We start from the raw sequence: 22,885 nt of genomic DNA, 5'->3' as shown, positions 1-22,885 counted from the left end.
GTATCCCTATTTACAGAAGAAGGCCAAGTACGACATCAGATAAACAAATTCTTTGCGGAGATAGGAAAAAACTGCTAATAGCGTTGCTTATTGTTCTGAGTCACAGTTTTGGAAGCAGTTCCTAGGTCCTCCGTGCTTGAAATCAATGGTTTTTGAGCGGATTACAGAGCTGGAAATTATGAATATTGTTTAGTCTTCAAAGAATTCTTTAGAAGGTTTTGATTAAATTTCTGCTAAAATAATCAAACATATATTTCCATCAATTATCACCCTTTTTGCTATTTGATTAGCCAGTCATTTTAACTAGGACTATTTCCCCAACGTCTTAAACTGGCACGTGTGATAGCTCTCTTTAAAGGAAGTGATCGTGAGGACCCTTGGAACTACAGGCCGATCTATTTTCTGTCAGTGTTCTCTAAGATATTTGAAAGGCCAATGCTCAAAGATCTGGTGATAGTTCTTGAAGTAATTTTTTTTTCCATCAGCATCAGTTTGGGTTTTGGCGCAAAGCATTCTACAGAATACGCTTGCAATACACTTCTTCAGTTTATGCGACAATCTTTAGATTCTAATCTCGTTCCTGCAGCCATCTTTCTTGGTGTAAAAAGAGCCTTCCTCATAAGATCCTCATTGGTAAGCTTTCTTATCATGGTGTGCAGGGGGAGGCATTGTCTTGGTTCTCATCATACCTCACTGACAGATCTATTGCCACGGAAGATGCAGACAAGCAAGTTCCAATTGAATACGGAGTACCCCAAAATTCTATTCTTAGGCCAACCCTCTTCCTCATCTATGTGAACGACCTCTGCCGAATTTTTAACATCCTAATTACCAATGTCCACTATAGGTTGTGTCATAAATTTTACTCTCAGACTGTGTCGGTGTTCACGTCTGATAATCGAGAAGAATTGATAACATTTGCAGATGACTTTACTTTAGGTGTTGCAGCTCCGGATATATCATCCCTTACATTAGAACTTCAAGCAATAAGAGAAGATGCTCAATTAGTTTTACCTAAATGTACTAGCTTTAAATTTTAATAAGTCATAACTTCTTATTTTTTTTTCTCGTACAGGTATGAGCTGCCCCACAATAACTGAGCTTCGTACAGTAAGAGGCTCCATAAGTCGCCCTCTCCCCTCCAGATCAATATGTGCGAATCCTTGGAGTTTTTTTTAGTCCGTCTTTTATTAGGAGTTCGATCCTCCGTCTTTTATGTTTCTCTCTTATTTATCCTTAGATGCGTTATTGTTCGTTTCTGTAAATGTCTACATTTCCTTCTATGCTTGCTTCTGTTCACCATCTTCAAGAAAAAGTGGCAAGAGTCCTCCAGTCGACTACATACACTCCTGTTGCTTTCCTAAAGATGAAGGATATTTATGTTATATCTCTATCTTTGTTGGCATATCAATACATCCACGAAGATATCCCATGTTGAATTTCTGGAGTACTTAAACTACTAAGGGAAGTAAATTTGTACAGAGTTCGTAACTGGGAGGATATGATGATTCCGGCTACTTCCTCGGTTTGTTCAGACTTCGGTCTAGCCGTGACTGTGGGGCGTGATTGGAACTTAATTCCTGTTGAAAGCTGGCAGTCACAAACGCTTGGTTCCTTTAAGAGGCAGTTTTTTTTATTAAGGGTAAATATTAAATAAATTTTTGGTGTTTAAGGAGTTTTTTTTTAATTTTTGGGGAGTTATTTTTTAGTGCTGGATCCACGATGACGTAGACAATTTTTGATTTGTTTTTGATTGTCGGGTGATAGGAGGATCAGCGTTTCGTGGGGACTGTTGGTGAATTGATTTTTTTTTTCTTTAAGATTTATACTTAGGCGTTGTTTAGTATGAATGTTTCCGGTTTTAACATTATTAATTTATTGCGGTCGTTTCCCAAATAACGGGCCATAAGGCCCTTTGGAATGCTGTTCTGTTATTGTTATTTTATGGAAATAAATGGAACTTGAACTTGAATAACTTATCGTTTACTGGAAGCATTGAAAAGATTTTGAATATTTGAAAAGTATCTACCTTCTTGTCTTTATTTGTATCCTTTTAGGTACGTAATTGGATCTTCTAAGAACATCTGCTCATGCAAGACTGGATTCAGTGGCGCCTTCTGTGAACGAAAAATAGGGAATACTAAGGTTTTAAAAGGTATGACACACACATCTTTATCATTTAGCTGTCCAAGATTGAACAGTTATAAGTAACGGGAAATTGTACTGTGCAAAATACACTTCTCCCTGTTCAATATATCAATGCAGAAGTTGGGGGAGTCTCTTTTAATTTTATGAAGAAAAAAAACTTCTTCTTACGGCCCTTATCTTCCACCTAGAATTTTCATGGTTTCAACTTTATAATCTATTGGACTCTATTATTTATTGAATTCTTTGTTGTTTTAACCTAGGTTACTTGCTTTTGTTGTTTTGCAAACTTAACCCATTCCCGAAATAATTTCTTAAAGTCACAAGTTTTTTATTCGGGAAATGTTTTACCAATTGCTTGGAAGAATTTGCTAATATAGGTCATGTTTATCCAGTTTTTGTTCTTTAAGGTTTTTGGCGATTTTATCTGCATTAAATTCAATTGATAAGTTACTTTGTAGTATGACTCCTTACAATCTTGTAAGTAGAGATCTAGGTTATACTTTGCGTAGACACATAGGAATCTCCATGCTATTTGCCTAGACTACGTTCCGTCCTGGGCTATTTGGGTGCATTGACTTACCAAGGCCAATAAGACTGGTGTGGTCGGCGAAATCTACTGTGGGGAGCGTAATTTGTTGGTGTGGGTAATTATTTGTTTTATGGGTATATTCTGGTTTTTTGGGTATAGTCTTTGTTTGAGGGGAAAGGCTTTTTTTGGGGGTATCATCTGGGTTGGTGGGTATAATCTTGTTTGGGGGGTATAGTCTGGTTTGGTTTTTTCAAAGAGAGTGAGTATTACGCTTTACTTTTTTAAATCGAAAACTAGAGATTGTCAAATTTCGTATTTAGGAATGGTTTTGTAGGGAAAGCTGTCTATCACCCATGTGTTATCCACAGTTCCATTTCTTTGAAGTCTGTGCTATCAAGAGCGGTTTCTGATTTTTGTGGACAATTGCCTTTAGCCAATAATAGTTTGATATGAATGTGTCGGTAGATAGGATTTGCGAATTTGATCCTATTAAGGTGAAAAAAAGGGTTAAACTAATTCTCAGTTAAGGTAACCCCTCAGGGTTGTTAACTCATGCAATTTGTTATAAATTTGAGACAACATCAATCAATGAAAATGGTTAATGATGATAGAATGACATTGTGAGTTGACCTAGCTTTACTTCTTCGATGTGTTCTGTATAATACACAAGTTGTCTTTGAACAATGTTGTCAGTTTAAAATAGGGGCCAACGTTATAGTATACTAAAAAGTTGATACTAAGAGAGATGTAGATGGCAAGAAAATAATTTAAATAAAGAAATTCAGAACAAACCATAGAAATCCTTGCAAATCAAGTAGTAAGGTGTATGTGAGTACGAATCATCAAGGATCATAAGCACCAATGACCCTAATCAGCAGAGACATCAACCCGCCAAAGGTACCCTATCCCCAAACTCGAAGGGTGCCCCCTCCCCTCCAACTTTTTGACCCCCCCCCCCATTTTATTTTTTTGATTTTTTTTCCTTTTTTTTGGCAATTGACATTTTTTCTGATAACAAGTATCATTCATTACGATCCTAGCTTTCAAATGTGAAACTTAAGTCCATTTTTGGATCGAAAAATAAACTATTTCTGTAAAATCTGATTTAATAAGGGTTCTTTGATCGTAAACTCTAGTTTTTTCTGAGAAAATTATGGAAAATACAATTCTCTGGTTCAAATGTGAAACTTAAGTACATTTTTGGATATAAAAATAAAACTATTTCCGTAAAATCTGATCTAATTATGGTTTTTGACCGTAAAATTTAGTTTGTTGTAAGAAAATTATGGAAAATACAATTCTCTGATTCAAATGTGAAACTTAAGTCCATTTATGGATCGAAAAATAAAACTATTTCTTTAAAATTCGAGCTAATTAGGGTTTTTGACCGTAAACTATAGTTTTTTGTAAGAAAATTATGGAATATACAATTCTCTGGTTCAAATGTGAAACTTAAGTCCATTTTTCGTTAAGTCCCAGAGTGAATAAATTCGTTATCAACATCCTTTGTCAGATACATCAAATAAAATTGAAAAAATTTAAATTTAAGAATGAATAAATTATTTAACAACATCCTTTATCGGATATGTCAGATAAAATTGACAAAATCTAAGTATCAGAGCGACAAATTTTTTTTTTATCAACATCTATTGCCAGATACATCGAATAAAATTGATAAAATATAATTGTTAGAGTGAATAAATTTTTTATCAACATCCTTTGTTAGATACATCAAATAAAATGGACGAAATCAAAATTTCAGAATGAGTAAATTGATTATCAACATCGTTTGTCGGAAATGTCGGATAAAATTGACAAAATCTTAGTATCAGAGTGAATATTTTTTTAACAACATCCTTTGCCAGATACATCGAATAAAATTGATAAAATATAAGTGTCAGAGTGAATAAATTTTTCTATCAACATCCTTTGTCAGATACAACAAATAAAATTGACAAAATCTAAATTTTAGTAGGAATAAATGTTTAAACAACATCCTTTATTGGATATGTCAGGTGAAATTGACAAAATCTAAGTATCAGAGTGACTAAATTATATATCAACATCCTTTTGTCGGGTACAGAGGAGAAAATTAACAGAATTTAAGCGTCAATGTGAATAACTTTGTTTTATCAATATCCTTTGTCAGATACATCAAGTAAAATTAACATAATTGAAATTTAAGAATGAAAAAATTCATTATCAACATCCTTGGACACTCGATATCCTAAAAGTGTTTGATTCAAACCTTTACCTTGAGAATCGATGTTGTTAGCAGAATTTCAAAAGGATCGCTTATGAGTGTTGGCGTATCTGATGAAATAATTTAGGTCGTATGATAATTTTTTTTTTTTTTTTTTTTTAATACAGTATTTTTTCAGTAAGAACACTCGATATGCTAAAGGTGTATGATTCAAACTTTTACCTTGAGAATCGATGATGGTAGCAGAATTTCAAAAGAAACGTTTATGAGTGCTGGCGTATCTGATGAAATAATTTAGGTCGTATGAAAATTTTTTTTTTTTTTAATGCAATAGTTTTTCAGTAAGGACACTCGATATCCTAAAAGTGTTTGATTCAAACTTTTACCTTGAAAATCGATGTTTTTAGCAGCATTTCAAAAGGATCGTTTATGAGTGCTGGCGCTTCTGATGAAATAATTTAGGTCGTATGATAAATTTAATTTATTTTTTTTAATGCAGTAGTTTTTCAGTAAGGACACTCGATATGCTAAAAGTGTTTGATTCAAACTTTTACCTTGAGAATCGATGTTGTTAGCAGAATTTCAAAAGGATCGTTTATGAGTGCTGGCCAATCTGATGAAATAATTTAGGTTGTATGATAAATTTAATTTATTTTTTTTAATGCAATAGTTTTTCAGTAACTTTTATTCTGTGTGTTTTTTTTTCTTTACTTGGTGATCATTCAAAAAGCGAGGATTTCAGTTAAATAAATAATTCTTGTACCTTTTAAAATAGCTTTACGGGGTTTGAGAGACTCTGTTGTTTTATTCTGTGTGATTTTTTCTTTACTTGGTGATCATTAAAAAAGCGAGGATTTATGTTAAATAAATAATTTTTGTACCTTTTAAAATAGCTTTACGGGGTTTGAGAGACTCTGTTGTTTTATTCTGCGTGATTTTTTCACTACTTGGTGATCATTGAAAAAGCGAGGATTTCTGTTAAATAAATAATTTGTGTACCTTTTAAAATAGCTTTACGGGGTTTGAGAGACTCTGTTGTCCCCAGCAATCAGAAATTAAATTATAAAAAAAGTTTCTTCACCTCTTGAATACACAATACCGAAATTTCATTCAACTTTCATGTAAGAAAATTATGGAAAATACAATTCTCTACTTCAAATGTAAAACTTAAGTCCAGTTTTGGATACTCATAATGATGAGGACTGATGGCTCTAATTCAATATTTTTTTTTCATAAAAACATACAATTTTTTTCTTTTTTAATTTCGAAATTATTCAACTTTATTTTTTTTATTTTTTCATTTTGTACGTCTCTTAAAATAACAAAATATGCTTACAGCTCTATCAATTGTACTCTATGATTTCTCAGAGACACGATGCAACTTTCCCATTGGTACTCTTTGGCCAGTTATCGACACTATCTAGTTTATTCCATGTATTAACTCAGTATTTTTTACGCAATTGAACGATAAACACACAAGGCATATCTTTAAAAAAAGTAATGATGAAGCATTTTAATTAAGCTCGTACGGTTAACAGTTTTTCCTTAGCAGTGACAATCTAAAGGTTACCTAGTCAAAACTGTAAAAACAGCGCAAGTTACAATACTACTGGTAATAAAAGAAAGCAGTGTTTAAATAGAAAGGACTTAAATTTCTTTGGAATACCGAAAAAATTCAACTCCTATGTTGGTGGTTATGCGAGATTGAGATCTCCAGAGATGATTGCACTCAAAGAGAATGCCAACATAAAAATAATCGTTGATGATAGAGGACAACCCCTTGCTACTGTTGCAGGTATCACATTACCTACTGATACATCCAATCGTCAGCTTTCGGGTATTAGCATTCAACGGAAGGTCAATAAAAGAAAGGCCTACTCTTCTACTAATATCGTAAACCATATCTTGTCTACATGCCGAAACTGTTACCTGTGTAAAAATAATGTGATAATAGACAGTGAAATTGCCAGAAAAATAAAAATGGAAATGTCAGAAAATATCACTATGGAATATAAAGATGAATCGATGAAAAACAAAGCACCAGCAAACGTTACTGCCATTGATCAAACAGTCCATGGACCAAATAATACCAAAGACGAAAAGCATATCGAGCCTGTTGATGAGACACGAGTAAAAATTGTCTATGACTCAAAATGGAATAATGATTATTCTACTGATTACGAACTAAGAGAAGACAATAGCTACAATATCAAGAGAGAACATGGTGAACTATTTTATGGAACAGATTCAAAGTGTCCAAAGTTAATCATTGATATTAATAATGTATCATAATATATTTTTGTATTAATATTCTACATAGCATTATTTCATTAAAAATATTACATTGTTATGTGTTTATTATTTTTAGAGTAAGCTAGCATATCAAACGTTTAGAATGTCTATTAAAACATCGGAGATGTGAGAAAAGGAATTTGCATACATCTATTGTCAGACACATAGGATAGCATTAACAAAATCTAGGTATCAGAATGAATAAATTCCTTATCAACATCCATTGTTGGATATGTCATTATGTCATTATGAAAAAATTGTAAGTAAGTAAGTAAGTAAGTAACAAACTCTTTATTGGATTCACCTCTTGGATACACAATACAGAAATTTTATTCAGGAAATTAAAAAAAAATTGAACAAATTCCTTATTAACATTCATTATCGATTGAAGTCGCATCCTAGAAAGACAATACAGCAATTTCACAAAATCTAAGCATAAGAGTGATTAAACTCTATATCAACATTCATTTCTCGGATACATAGGAAAGTTGACAAAATCTAAGGGTTAGAGTGAATAAATCTTATTTATCAACATCTGTTGTCAGATACATCGAATAAAATTGACAGAATCTAAGTGTCAGAGTAAATATTTTTTTTATCAACATCCTTTGTCAGATACGTCAAATAAAATTGACAAAATCTAAGTTTCAGAATAAATAAATGCTTTCACAACATCCTTTATCGGATATTTTGGATAAAACTGACAAAATCCAAGCATCAGAGTGACTAAATTCTATATCAGCATCCTTTTCTCGGTTACACAGGATAGAATATCGGATAAAATTGACAAAATCTAAGTATCAGATCTATTAAATTCTATATCAACATTCATTTCTCAGGTACATGGGATAACATTGACAAAATCTAAGTAACAGAATGAATATGTTCTTTATCAACATCCTTTGTCAGATACATCAAATCAAATTGACAAAATCTAAATTTCAGAATGAATAAATGCTTTAATAACATCCTTTATCGGATATGTCGGATAAAATTGACAAAATCTAAGTATCAGAGTGACTAAATTATATATCAGCATCCTTTTCTCGGATACATAGGATAAAATATCGGATAAAATTGACAAAATCTAAGTATCAGATTGATTTTTTATCAACATCTTTTATCAGTTAAAACAATTTTAATTAACAAAATCTAAATATGAGAGTGAATAAATGCTTTTTCAGCATCCTTTTGTCGGATATGTTGAATAAAATATGCAAAGTCGACATAGCTCTATTTCATTTTTTAAATCGCAAGTAAGTAATAAACTCTTTATTTCTTTTCACCTATTGGATATACAATACGGAAATTTCATTCAAGAAATTATGAAGTAATTGTAAATAGGTAGCAAACTCTTTCTTGAAGTCACCTCCTGTATACACAATTCAGAACTTTCATTCAAGAAATTACGAAAAAATTGTAAGTAAGTTACAATCTGTCTGTGGTTATGTGCAAGGCAGAGCAATTTCCTCACAAATTCCATTATTTAATGCCCCCTCCAGCCCGCCACAGCGACCGCATAGCTTTATTTCCTATTTTAAGGTTAATTTAGACGAGATTACGTGCGCGCAAACATTCATTATCGATTGAAGTCGCTTCCTAGACAGACAATACAACAATTTCACAAAATCTAAGTATAAGAGTGATTAAACTCTATATCAACATTCATTTCTCGGATACATAGGAAAAAGTTAACAACATCTAAGTGTTAGAGTGAAAAAATTTTATCAGATACATCGGATAAAATTTACAGAATCTAAGTGTCAGAGTGAATAATTTTTTTTTTCAACATCCTTTGTCAGATACATCAAATAAAATTGACAAAATCTAAATTTCAGAATGAATAAATGCTTTAATAAGATCCTTTATCGGATATGTCGGATAAAATTGACAAAATCTAAGTATTAGAGTGAGCAAATTCTATATCAACATCCTTTTCTCGGATACATGGGATAAAATATCAGATAAAATTGACAAAATCTAAGTATCAGATTGATTTTTTATCAACATCTTCTCTAAGTATAAGAGTGATTAAATTCTATATCAACATCCATTTCTCGGATACATAGGAAAAAGTTAACAAAATCTAAGTGTTAGAGTGAATAAATTTTATTTATCAACATCTTTTGTCAGATACATCGGATAAAATAGACAGAATCTAAGTGTCAGAGTGAATAATTTTTTTTTATCAGTATCCTTTGTCAGATACATCAAATAAAATTGACAAAATCTAAATTTCAGAATGAATAAATGCTTTAATTACATCCTTTATTCATTCTGAAATTTAGATTTTGACAATTTTATTTGACGTATCTGACAAAGGATGTTGATAAAAAAAAATTATTCACTCTGACACTTAGATTCTGTCAATTTTATTCGATGTACCTGACAAAAGATGTTGATAAATAAAATTTATCCACTCTAACACTTTTGTCAACTATTTCCTATGTATCCAAGAAATGGATGTTGATATAGAATTTAATCACTCTTATACTTAGATTTTGTGAAATTGCTGTATTGTCTGTCTAGGATGCGACTTCAATCGATAATGAATGTTAATAAGGAATTTGTTCAATTTTTTTTAATTTCCTGAATAGAATTTCTGTATTGTGTATCCAAGAGGTGAATCCAATAAAGAGTTTGTTACTTACTTATTTACTTACTTACAATTTTTCATAATGACATAATGACATATCCAACAATGGATATTGATGAGGAATTTATTCATTCTGATACCTAGATTTCGTTAATGCTATCCTATATGTCTGACAATAGATGTATGCAAATTTCTTTTCTTACATCTCCGATGTTTTAATAGACATTCTAAACGTTTGATATGCTAGCTTACTCTAAAAATAATAAACACAAAACAATGTAATATTTTTAATGAAATAATGCTATGTAGAATATTAATACTAAAATATATTATGATACATTATTAATGTCATTGAGTAACTTTGGAGACTTTGAATCTGTTCCATAAAATAGTTCACCATGTTCCCTCTTGATAGTGTAGCTATTCTCTTCTCTTAGTCCGTAACCAGTAGAAAATAATCATTAATCCATTTTGAGTCATACACAATTTTTACTGGTGTCTCATCAACAGGCTCAATATGCTTTTCGTCTTTGGTATTATTTGTTTCATTGACTGTTTGATCAATGGCAGTAACGTTTGCTGGTGCTTTGTTTTTCATCGATTCATCTTTATATTCCATAGTGATATTTTCTGACATTTCCATTTTTATTTTTCTGGCAATTTCACTGTCTATTATCACATTATTTTTACACAGGTAACAGTTTCGGCATGTAGACAAGATATGGTTTACGATATTAGTAGAAGAGTAGGCCTTTCTTTTATTGACTTTCCGGTGAATGCTATTACCCAAAAGCTGACGATTCGATGTATTAGTAGGTAATATGTTACCTGCAACAGCATCAAGGAGTTATCCTCTATCATCAACGATTACTTTTATGTCGCCATTCTCTTTAAGTTCAATCATCTCTGGAGATCTAAATCTCGCATAACCACCAATATATGAGTTGAATTTTTTCGGTATTCCAAAAAAATTTAATTCCTTACTGTCATGACAATGCATGCATACATTTCCAATAGTGTTACCACTTTTACTTGTTTCATAGTTTAAATACTTCTCCTTGTCGGCATTCAATGCTACAATAATCTTGTTATGTGAACACACTTTATTAAAATGCTCCATCTTCACTTTTTTTTAAAGATATGACTTATGTGTTTATCGTTCCACTGCGTGAAAAATACTGATTTAATACATGCAATAAACTTGATAGTGTCGATAACCGGCCAAAGAGTACCAATGGGAAAGCCGCATCGTGTCTCTGAGAAATCATAGAGTACAATTGATAGAGCCGTAAGCATATTATGTTATTTTAAGATACGTACAAAAAAAATAAAAAAAACAAAAGTTGAATAATTTCAAAATTAAAAAAGAAAAAAACAGTATGTTTTTATGAAAAAAAAATATTGAATTAGAGCCATCAGTCCTCATCACTATGAGTATCCAAAACTGGACTTAAGTTTCACATTTGAAGTAGATAATTGTATTTTCCATAATTTTCTTACATGAAAGTTGAATGAAATTTCGGTATTGTGTATTCAAGAGGTGAAGAAACTTTTTTATAATTTAATTTCTGATCGCTGGGGACAACAGAGTCCCTCAAACCCCGTAAAGCTATTTTAAAAGAGACACGAATTATTTATTTAACAGAAATCCTCGCTTTTTGAATGATCACCAAGTAATGAAAAAATCACGCAGAATAAAACAACAGAGTCTCTCAAACCCCATAAAGCTATTTTAATAGGTAGAAGAATTATTTATTTAACAGAAATCCTCGCTTTTTGAATGATCACCAAGTAAAGAAAAAATCACAGAGAATAAAACAACAGAGTGTCTCAAACCCCGTAAAGCTATTTTAAAAGGTACAAGAATTATTTATTTAACTGAAATCCTCGCTTTTTGAATGATCACCAAGTAAAGAAAAAAAAACACACAGAATAAAAGTTACTGAAAAACTATTGCATTAAAAAAAATAAATTAAATTTATCTAACAACCTAAATTATTTCATCAGATTGGCCAGCACTCATAAACGATCCTTTTGAAATTCTGCTAACTACATCGATTCTCAAGGTAAAAGTTTGAATCAAACACTTTTAGCATATCGAGTGTCCTTACTGAAAAACTAATGCATTAAAAAAAAAATTTATCATACGACCTAAATTATTTCATCAGATACGCCAGCACTCATAAGCGATCCATATGAAATTCTGCTAACAACACCGATTCTCAAGGTAAAAGTTTGAATCAAATACTTTTAGGATATCGAGTGTCCTTACTGAAAAACTATCGCATTAAAAAAAAATTTAATTTTTCATACGACCTAAATTATTTCATCAGATACGCCAGCACTCATAAACGTTTCTTTTGAAATTCTGCTAACAACATCGATTCTCAAGGTAAAAGTTTGAATCATACACCTTTAGCATATCGAGTGTCCTTACTGAAAAACTACTGTATTACAAAAAAAAAAAATTATCATACGACCTAAATTATTTCATCAGATACGCCAACACTCATAAACGATCCTTTTGAAATTCTACTAACAACATCTATTCTCAAGGTAAAAGTTTGAATCGAACACTTTTAGGATATCGAATGTCCAAGGATGTTGATAATAAATTTATTCATTCTGAAATTTAGATTTTGTCAATTTTATTTGATGTATCTGACAAAGCATGTTGATAAAAAAAAATTATTCACACTGACACTTAGATTATGTCAATTTTATCCTATGTATCCAAGAAAAGGATGTTGATATAGAATTTAGTCACTCTGATACTTAGATTTTGTCAATTTTATCCGACATATCCGATAAAGGATGTTGTTAAAGCATTTATTCGTTCTGAATATTAGATTTTGTCAATTTTATTTGATTTATCTGACAAAGGATATTGATAGAAAAATGTATTCACACTGACACTTATATTTTATCAATTTTATTCGAAATATCTGGCAAAGGATGTTGTTAAAAAAAATATTCACTCTGATACTAAGATTTTGTCAATTTTATCCGTCATATCCGAGAAAGGATGTTGATAATGAATTTATTCATTCTAAAATTTATATTTTGTCAATATTATTTGATGCATCTGACAAAGGATGTTGATAAAAAAATTTATTCACTCTAACACTTATATTTTATCAATTTTATTCGATTTATCTGGCAAAGGATGTTGATAAAAAAAAATTTAGTCGCTCTGATAAGGTTATCAGGTTACCACTTTTTTAAGGTTAATTTATACGAGATTACGTGCGCGCGCACGTAATCTCGTCTAAATTAACCTTAAAAAATGAAATAAAGCTATGCGGTCGCTGCGGCGGGGCGGAGGGAGCATTAAATTGTGTAATTTGTAAGGAAATTGCTCTGCCTTGCACATACCCACAAACATTGTCAATTTTATCCGACATATCCGATAAAGGATGTAATTAAAGCATTTATTCATTCTGAAATTTAGATTTTGTCAATTTTATTTGATTTATCTGACAAAGGATGTTGATAAAAAAAAATTATTCACTCTGACACTTAGATTCTGTCAATTTTATCCGATGTATCTGACAAAAGGTGTTGATAAATAAAATTTATTCACTCTAACACTTAGATTTTGTTAACTTTTTCCTATGTATCCGAGAAATGGATGTTGATATAGAATTTAATCACTTTTATACTTAGAGAAGATGTTGATAAAAAATCAATCTGATACTTAGATTTTGTCAATTTTATCCGATATTTTATCCCATGTATCCGAGAAAAGGATGTTGATATATAATTTAGTCACTCTAATACTTAGATTTTGTCAATTTTGTCCGACATATCCGATAAAGGATGTTATTTAAGCATTTATTCATTCTGAAATTTAGATTTTGTCAATTTTATTTGATTTATCTGACAAAGGATGTTGATAAAAAAAATATTCATTCTGACACTTAGATTCTGTCAATTTTATCCGATGTATCTGACAAAAGATGTTGTTGAATAAAATTTTTTCACTCTAACACTTAGATTTTGTTAACTTTTTCTTATGTATCCGAGAAATGAATGTTGATATATAGTTTAATCACTCTTATACTTAGATTTTGTGAAATTGCTGTATTGTCTGTCTAGGAAGCGACTTCAATCGATAATGAATGTTTGCGCGCACGTAATCTCGTCTAAATTAACCTTAAAATAGGAAATAAAGCTATGCGGTCGCTATGGCGGGGCGAAGAGGGCATTAAATAGTGGAATTTGTGAGGAAATTGCTCTGCCTTGCACATAACCACAGACAGATTGTAACTTACTTACAATTTTTTCGTAATTTCTTGAATGAAAGTTCAGCATTGTGTATACAGGAGGTGACTTCAAGAAAGAGTTTGCTACCTTTGTACAATTTCTTCATAATTTCTTGAATGATATTTCCGTATTGTGTATTCAATAAGTGAAAACAATAAAGAGTTTATTACTTACTTGCGATTTAAAAAATGAAATAGAGCAATGTCGACTTTGCATATTTTATTCAACAAATCCAACAAAAGATGCTGAAAAAGCATTTATTCACTCTGATATTTAGATTTTGTTAATTATAATTGTTGTAACTGATAAAAGATGTTGATAAAAAATCAATCTGATACATAGATTTTGTTAATTTTATCCGATATTTTATCCTATGTATCCGAGAAAAGGATGCTGATATATAATTTAGTCACTCTAATACTTAGATTTTGTCAATTTTATCCGACATTTCCGATAAAGGATGTTATTAAAGCATTTATTCATTCTGAAATTTAGATTTTGTCAATTTGATTTGATGTATCTGACAAAGGATGTTGATAAAGAATTTATTCATTCTGTTACTTAGATTTTGTCAATGTTATTCCATGTACCTGAGAAATGGATGTTGATATAGAATTTAATAAATCTGATACTTAGATTTTGTCAATTTTATCCGATATTCTATCCTGTGTAACCGAGAAAAGGATGCTGATATAGAATTTAGTCACTCTGATACTTAAATTTTGTCAATTTTATCCAAAATATCCGATAAAGGATGTTGTGAAAGCATTTATTCATTCTGAAATTTAGATTTTGTTAATTTTATTTAACGTATCTGACAAAGGATGTTGATAAAAAAAAATTATTCACTCTGACACTTAGATTTTGTCAATTTTATTCGATGTATCTGACAACAGATGTTGATAAATAAAATTTATTCACTCTAACACTTAGATTTTGTCAACGTTCTCCTATGTATCCGAGAAATGGATGTTGATATAGAATTTAATCACTCTTATACCTAGATTTTGTGAAATTGCTGTATTGTCTGTCTAGGAAGCGACTTCAATCGATAATGAATGTTAATAAGGAATTTGTTCAATTTTTTTTTATTTACTGAATAAAATTTCTGTATTGTGTATCCAAGAGGTGAATCCAATAAAGAGTTTGTTGCTTACTTACTTACGTACTTACAATTTTTTCATAATGACATAATGACATATCCAACAATGGATGTTGATAAGGAATTTATTCATTCTGATACCTAGATTTTGCTAATGCTATCCTATGTGTCTGACAATAGATGTATGCAAATTCCTTTTCTTACATCTCCGATGTTTTAATAGACATTCTAAACGTTTGATATGCTAGCTTACTCTAAAAATAATAAACACATAACAATGTAATATTTTTAATGAAATAATGCTATGTAGAATATTAATACAAAATATATTATGATACATTATTAATATTAATGATTAACTTTGGACATTTTGAATCTGTTCCATAAAATAGTTCACCATGTTCTCTCTTGATATTGTAGCTATTGTCTTCTCTTAGTTCGTAATCAGTAGAATAATCATTATTCCATTTTGAGTTATACACAATTTTTACTGGTGTCTCATCAACAGGCTCAATTTGCTTTTCGTCTTTGGTATTATTTGTTTCATTGACTGTTTGATCAATGGCAGTAACATTTGCTGGTGCTTTGATTTTCATCGATTCATCTTTATATTCCATAGTGATATTTTCTGACATTTCCATTTTTATTTTTTGGCAATTTCACTGTCTATTATCACATTATTTTTACACAGGTAACAGTTTCGGCATGTAGACAAGATATGGTTTACGATACTAGTAGAAGAGTAGGCCTTTCTTTTATTGACCTTCCGTTGAATGCTAATACCTGAAAGCTGACGATTGGATGTATCAGTAGGTAATGTGTTACCTGCAACAGTAGCAAGGAGTTGTCCTCTATCATTAATGATTATTTTTATCTTGGCATTATCTTTGACTGCAATGATCTCTGGAGATTTCAATCTTACATTACCGACAACAAAAGAGTTGAATTTTTTCGGTATTCAAAGCAATTTTAATTCCTTACTGCCATGATAATGCATGCTTACACTTCCAAAAGTGTTACCATTTGTACTCGTTTCATAGTTAAAATATTTCTCCTTGTCGGCATTCAATGCTGCAATAACCTTGCTATGTGAACACACTTTATTAAAATGCTCCATCTTCACTTTTTTTAAAAGATATGACTTATGTGTTTATCGTTCCACTGCGTAAAAAATACTGATTTAATACATGCAATAAACTAGATAGTGTCGATAACCGGCCAAAGAGTACCAATGGGAAAGCCGCATCGTGTCTCTGAGAAATCATAGAGTACAATTGATAGAGCCGTAAGCATATTTTGTTATTGTAAGATACGTACAAAAAAAAAATAAAGTTGAATAATTTCGAAATTAAAAAAGAAAAAAATAGTATGTTTTTATGAAAAAAAAATATTGAATTAGAGCCATCAGTCCTCATCATTATGAGTATCCAAAACTGGACCTAAGTTTTACATTTGAAGTAGAGAATTGTATTTTCCATAATTTTCTTACATGAAAGTTGAATGAAATTTCGGTATTGTGTATTCAAGAGGTGAAGAAACTTTTTTTATAATTTAATTTCTGATCGCTGGGGACAACAGAGTTTCTCAAACCCAGCAAAGCTATTTTAAAAGGTACATGAATTATTTATTTAGCAGAAATCCTCGCTTTTTCAATGATTACCAAGTAATGAAAAAATTACGCAGAATAAAACAACAGAGTCTCTCAAACCCCATAAAGCTATTTTAAAAGGTAGAAGAATTATTTATTTAACAGAAATCCTCGCTTTTTTAATGATCACCAAGTAAAGAAAAAATCACACAGAATAAAACAACAGAGTCTCTCAAACCCCGTAAAGCTATTTTAAAATGTACAAGAATGATGTATTTAACTGAAATCCTCGCTTTTTGAACGATCACCAAGTAAAGAAAAAAAACACACAGAATAAAAGTTACTGAACAACTATTGCATTAAAAAAAAAAAATTTAATTTATCATACAACCTAAATCATTTCATCAGATAGGCCAGCACTCATAAGTGATCCTTTTGAAATTCTGCTAAGAACATCGATTCTCAAGGTAAAAGTTTGAATCAAACACTTTTAGCATATCGAGTGTCCTGACTGAAAAACTACTGCATTACAAAAATAAATTAAATTTATCATACGACCTAAATTATTTCATCAGATACGCCAGCACTCATAAACGATCCTTTTGAAATTCTGCTAACAACATCGATTTTCAAGGTAAAAGTTTGAATCAGACACTTTTAGGATATCGAGTGTCCTTACTGAAAAACTATTGCATTAAAAAAAATAAATTAAATTTATCATACGACCTAAATTATTTCATCAGATACGCCAGCACTCATAAACGTTTCTTTTGAAATTCTGCTACCATCATCGATTCTCAAGGTAAAAGTTTGAATCATACACCTTTAGCATATCGAGTGTCCTTACTGAAAAAATACTGTATTAAAAAAAAAATTTAAATTTTTTTTTTTATCATACGACCTAAATTATTTCATCAGATACGCCAACACTCATAAGCGATCCTTTTGAAATTCTGCTAACAACATCGATTCTCAAGGTAAAGGTTTGAATCAAACACTTTTAGGATATCGAGTGTCCATAGATGTTGATAATGAATTTATTCATTCTGAACTTTAGATTTTGTCAATTTAATTTGATGTATGTGACAAAGGATGTTGATAAAAAAAAATTTATTCAATTTGACGATTAGATTCTGTCAATTTTATACTATGTATTCGATAAAAGTATGTTTATATAGAATTTATTCACTCTGATACTTATATTTTATCAATTTTACCTGACATATCCGATAAAGGATGTTGTTAAAGCATTTATTTGTACTGAAATTTGTATTTTTTCAATTTTATTTGTTGTATCTGACAAAGGATGTTAATAGAAAAATTTATTCACTCTGACACTTATATTTTATCAATTTTATTCGATGTATCTGGCAAAGGATGTTGTTAAAAAAAATATTCACTCTGATACTAAGATTTTGTCAATTTTATCCGTCATTTCCGAGAAAGGATGTTGATAATGAATTTATTCATTCTGAAATTTAGATTTTGTCAATTTTATTTGATGCATCTGACAAAAGATGTTGATAAAAAAATTTATTCACTCTAACACTTATATTTTATCAATTTTATTCGATGTATCGGGCAATGGATGTTGATAAAAAAAATTTTTGTCCCTCTGATACTTAGATTTTGTCAATTTTATCCGACATATTCGATAAAGGATGTTGTTAAAGCATTTATTCATTCTGAAATTTAAATTTTTTCAATTTTATTTGATGTATCTGACAAAGGATGTTGATAACGAATTTATTCACTCTGAGACTTAACGAAAAATGGACTTAAGTTTCACATTTGAACCAGAGAATTGTATATTCCATAATTTTCTTACAAAAAACTAGAGTTTACGGTCAAAAACCCTTATTAACTCAGATTTTACGGAAATAGTTTTATTTTTCGATCCAAAATGGACTTAATTTTCACATTTGAATCAGATAATTGTATTTTCCATAATTTTCTTACAAAAAACTAGAGTTTACGGTCAAAACCCTTATTAGCTCAGATTTTACGGAAATAGTTTTATTTTTCGATCCATAAATTGACTTAAGTTTCACATTTGAACCAGAGAATTGTATTTTCCATAATTTTCTTACAAAAACCTAGAGTTTACGGTCAAAAACCCTTATTAGCTCAGATTTTACGGAAATAGTTTTATTTTTCGATCCAAAAAATAGACTTAAGTTTCACATTTGAACCAGAGAATTGTATTTTCCATAATTTTCTCAGAAAAAACTAGAGTTTACGATCAAAAAACTCTTATTAAATCAGATTTTACAGAAATAGTTTATTTTTCGATCCAAAAATGGACTTAAGTTTCACAATTGAAAGCTAGGATCGTAATGAATGATACTTGTTATCAGAAAAAATGTCAATTGCCAAAAAAAAGGAAAAAAATCAAAAAAATAAAATGGGGTGGGGGGGGGGGGCAAAAAGTTGGAGGGGAGGGGGCACCCTTCAAGTTTGGGGATAGGATACCTTTGGCGGGTTGATGTCTCTGCTGATTAGGGTCATTGGTGCTTATGATCCTTGATGGTTCGTACTCACATACACCTTACTACTTGATTTGCCACGATTTCTACGGTTTGTTCTGAATTTCTTTATTAAAATTATTTTCTTGCCATCTACATCTCTCTTAGTATCAACTTTTTAGTATACTATAACGTTGGCCCCTATTTTAAACTGACAACATTGTTCAAAGACAGCTTGTGTATTATACAGAACACATCGAAGAAGTAAAGGTAGGTCAACTCACAATGTCATTCTATCATCATTAACCATTTTCATTGATTGATGTTGTCTCCAATTTATAACAAATTGCCTGAGTTAACAACCCTGAGGGGTTACCTTAACTGATAATTAGTTTAACCCTTTTTTTTCACCTTAATAGGATCAAATTCGCAAATCCTATCTACCGACACATTCATATCAAACTATTGCTGGTTAAGGGCAATTGTCCACAAAAAATCTGAAACCGCTCTTGATAGCACAGACTTCAAAGAAATGGAACTGTGGATAACACTTGGGTTATAGACAGCTTTCCATACAGAACCATCCCTAAATACGAAATTTTAAAATTTATATTTTTCTATTTAAAAAGTTAAAGCTTAATACTCACTCTCTTTGAAAAAAAAAAACCAGACTATACTCACCAAACAAGACTATATCCACCAAACAACATTCTACCTATCAAACCAGACGATACCCACCAAACCAGACTATACACACCAAACCAGACTACATCCACCAAAACAGAATCAATCCATCAAACCATATAATACCCACCAGAAACCTGTCTGGTTGGCCTTGGTAAGTCAATGCACCCAAATAGCACAGGACGGAACATAGTCTACGCAAATAGCATGGAGATTCCTATGTGTCTACGCAAAGTATAACTTAGATCTCTACTCTTGTATAGGAACAAGAAATTTGAATTACGGTTGCAGCGATAGCTGCAATCTAGTAAAGAGCGAGCCACGGCCCATAGCAACCAAAAGTTTAAAAATCATAAAAAAAAATAATAAGTGATAAGAAGAAATTGCTATTTGTAGGTCATTCAGCAATAGTAACAATTATGTCGACTATATTAACAGTAAAAGTTTATTGTCAAAACCCAGTTGGGAATTTCTAAAAGAAAATCCTGAGACCCCTAAAAATGCCGTCGGTCTGAGATAAAAAAAAACTTTGTATTGGAACGCCCATGCTTGAAAACCTTACACGGAGAATTACAGCCCCTACCTTGAACAACATGGATAATCAACTTTGTGTGGGAAGCACTGATAAGTCTCCTCATTTTTTCTTCTTTTCAGGGTTGCAGCGGTAGCTAGCAACCAAGTAAGACCACGTCCCATATACTAAGAAATAAAACAACCAATAACTTTTAAAAATAGTGTAGGAGCGAAACACCCCTATAGGGGAAGTTTACAGTATCTTGGCTTGAACAACAAGGAAAATCCATGGGCTTGAAAAACTACAACAGTAGATGTAGCCATGATATTTCGCCTCGAATGTGTATATATATATATATGTTTTTTTCTTTCCGTTTTTTCCCTCCGCAGCTAGCGGGGCACTGGGACGTAATAGAGAGCTTTTAATGGCTTATTTTAAAGGAAATTGCTGTATTTTGAAAAAAACAATTTTTAATATGAAATTATTTTTGTTATGGAAAAACGGCATTTTCATATACATTATAGTAAAGAAAAACGCTAGCCCATAGAAAATGAAATATTAAAACTGCATATTATATATCGAACTGAACACTAGTACATTTACATACATAATTATATAAAGGAGTGTGAAACCTAGTAAAGAAGAAGCCAAGGAAAATAGTAAATAGAAGTTAATATAATAAAAGAATCTTTTAAAAAGTTTTATAAGGATTTTTATCAGGGGTCATCGTGACGAAACAGTGGTGGTAGAATTTTGGGAGAGGGCTCATTTGAAAGGAAATTGTTGTAACCGGTGTCCTTTCTAAGCAACAAAAGTGATGGTGCAAAACATAAATTTTGCCCAAAGAGGGTCAAAATGCCAGAGAATGGAGATTATAAAATAGATAATTCATGATCGAATTTTTCATGACTGATTCTCATGATCTAAAACACTCGGTTTTGAGCCCCCAATGTTGAGATGCCGCAGCAAGGGAGTTTTATTGGAAATCTTGTGCCAAAAAACATCAGTTTTTACTCGAAATGTGTCATGAGGCCTGGGAATGCAGATTCTAAGATAACCAATTAATTTGTCATGGTCTGAAAACCTCAACTGAAGGTCTTCAGTCTCTGATCGTGAAAAAGGTGGAAAATTGCTTTTTTTTGCATAGTTAGTATGCATCTATTTATTTATTCCTAGTTTGTTTTTTTCTGCCAAGGTTAGAAGGCTACCCCAAAACGATAGAAAGATGTTTAATAGCTGAATTATAAGGTACTGCCTTGGTCTATGCGCCTCTTATACGCTTGTCTTATTTCTCCATCGTAAACGGTCGTATGACGCCATTTGGAGCGGGAAGACTGGAATGCAGAATAATGGTACTATTATTATTTCCATGGTAAAAAATCCTTAACCGGAGGATCGCAATCTCCCTTCTTGTATATTCCCCCTTCCAGCCCCCTTTGTAAACTAAAACTAAAAAGCACATTTTGGAGAGAGCTGCATTATGAAAACAAAATGTCACTTATTTATTTTCATTTTCTTGAAACTAACTGAATGTTCGGTACTTTCCCATTATATGGGCAGTTCGGCTATAGACAGTTGAATGACTGCAGTGATGGAGACTCGTAAAGCGGCTAATCAAGGAGGCACACTTGTCCCTCTTTAAAGAGGTGACCCACCACAATGTTAAGCGATTTCCGGTCCTAGCGGTCACAGAAAGACGGCGGGGATCGCATTTTGTAGCTTAAGCTCAAACTAAGAAACATGCAAAATTTCACCCCCCTCCGACCTTATCTTAATGGGGGAAAGTGGGCCGGAAGTTTCGACCCTCCCACCACAGCTCCCCTTCCCCTTTATCGTTGTCCGATCGGACTGAAATTTAAAATATAAGGGTTCCTAGGGCCTTGGAGCTTATCCTCAAAATTTCAGCTCAATCCGATCACTCCTTCCCTGTTTTCCAAAAACCAAATATAGCCACTTAATGTTCATCAAGTTATTTTTTTATCAGCCACGCCTACAGGCCACAGTTGGCAACGGATCCGGGTGAATGAGGACTCATTCGAAGCGGAATTTGACCTGATAGGGAGTGAGAGATTTTCAGACCGAAAAAATTATCCCCCGAATTTAAATTTACGAAAAACCTCGTTTTCCTATAAGAGCCCATGTTAATTTTTCCCACCACAGCCCCCCTTTAACGTTGTCCAATCGGGCTGAAATTAGAAGATAAGCTTTTCTAGGGCCTGGGAGCTTATCCTCAAAATTTCAGCTGAATCCGATTACTCCTTCCTTGTTTTCCAAAAACACAATATCAAGTTATTTTTTTGTAGCCAAGCCTACGGGCCACAGTTGGCAACGGATCCGGGTGAATGAGGACTCATTCGAAGCGGAATTTGACCTGTTAGGGCCTTTTGATTTTTTCAGACCGAAAAAATTATCCCCTGAATTTAAATTTACGAAAAAGTTATTTTTTTGTAGCCACGCCTACGGGCCACAGTTGGCAACGGATCCGGGGGAATGAGGAC

At 31.8% G+C, this 22,885-nt stretch overlaps 1 protein-coding gene across 1 annotated transcript in view; it reads left to right on the top strand.

Moving 5' to 3' along the window:
• The first annotated feature begins 1,264 nt into the window (after positions 1-1,264).
• LOC148944415 (uncharacterized) overlaps positions 1,265-22,885 on the top strand; it is a 217,785-nt gene continuing 196,164 nt past the window's right edge. Inside the window, exons 1-2 of the mRNA XM_089099923.1 lie at positions 1,265-1,398; positions 2,058-2,155. Coding sequence (XP_088956049.1) covers positions 1,265-1,398; positions 2,058-2,155 — 232 coding nt within the window. The remainder of the gene's footprint in view (positions 1,399-2,057; positions 2,156-22,885) is intronic.

Source organism: Artemia sp. Qi Xiang Cuo, chromosome 14 (assembly GCF_049724085.1).
Source record: "Artemia sp. Qi Xiang Cuo chromosome 14, ASM4972408v1, whole genome shotgun sequence".
NCBI lineage: Eukaryota > Metazoa > Arthropoda > Branchiopoda > Anostraca > Artemiidae > Artemia > Artemia sp. Qi Xiang Cuo.
Note: the sequence above shows the minus strand (reverse complement) of the source record. Positions and strands in the feature narration are given on the sequence as shown.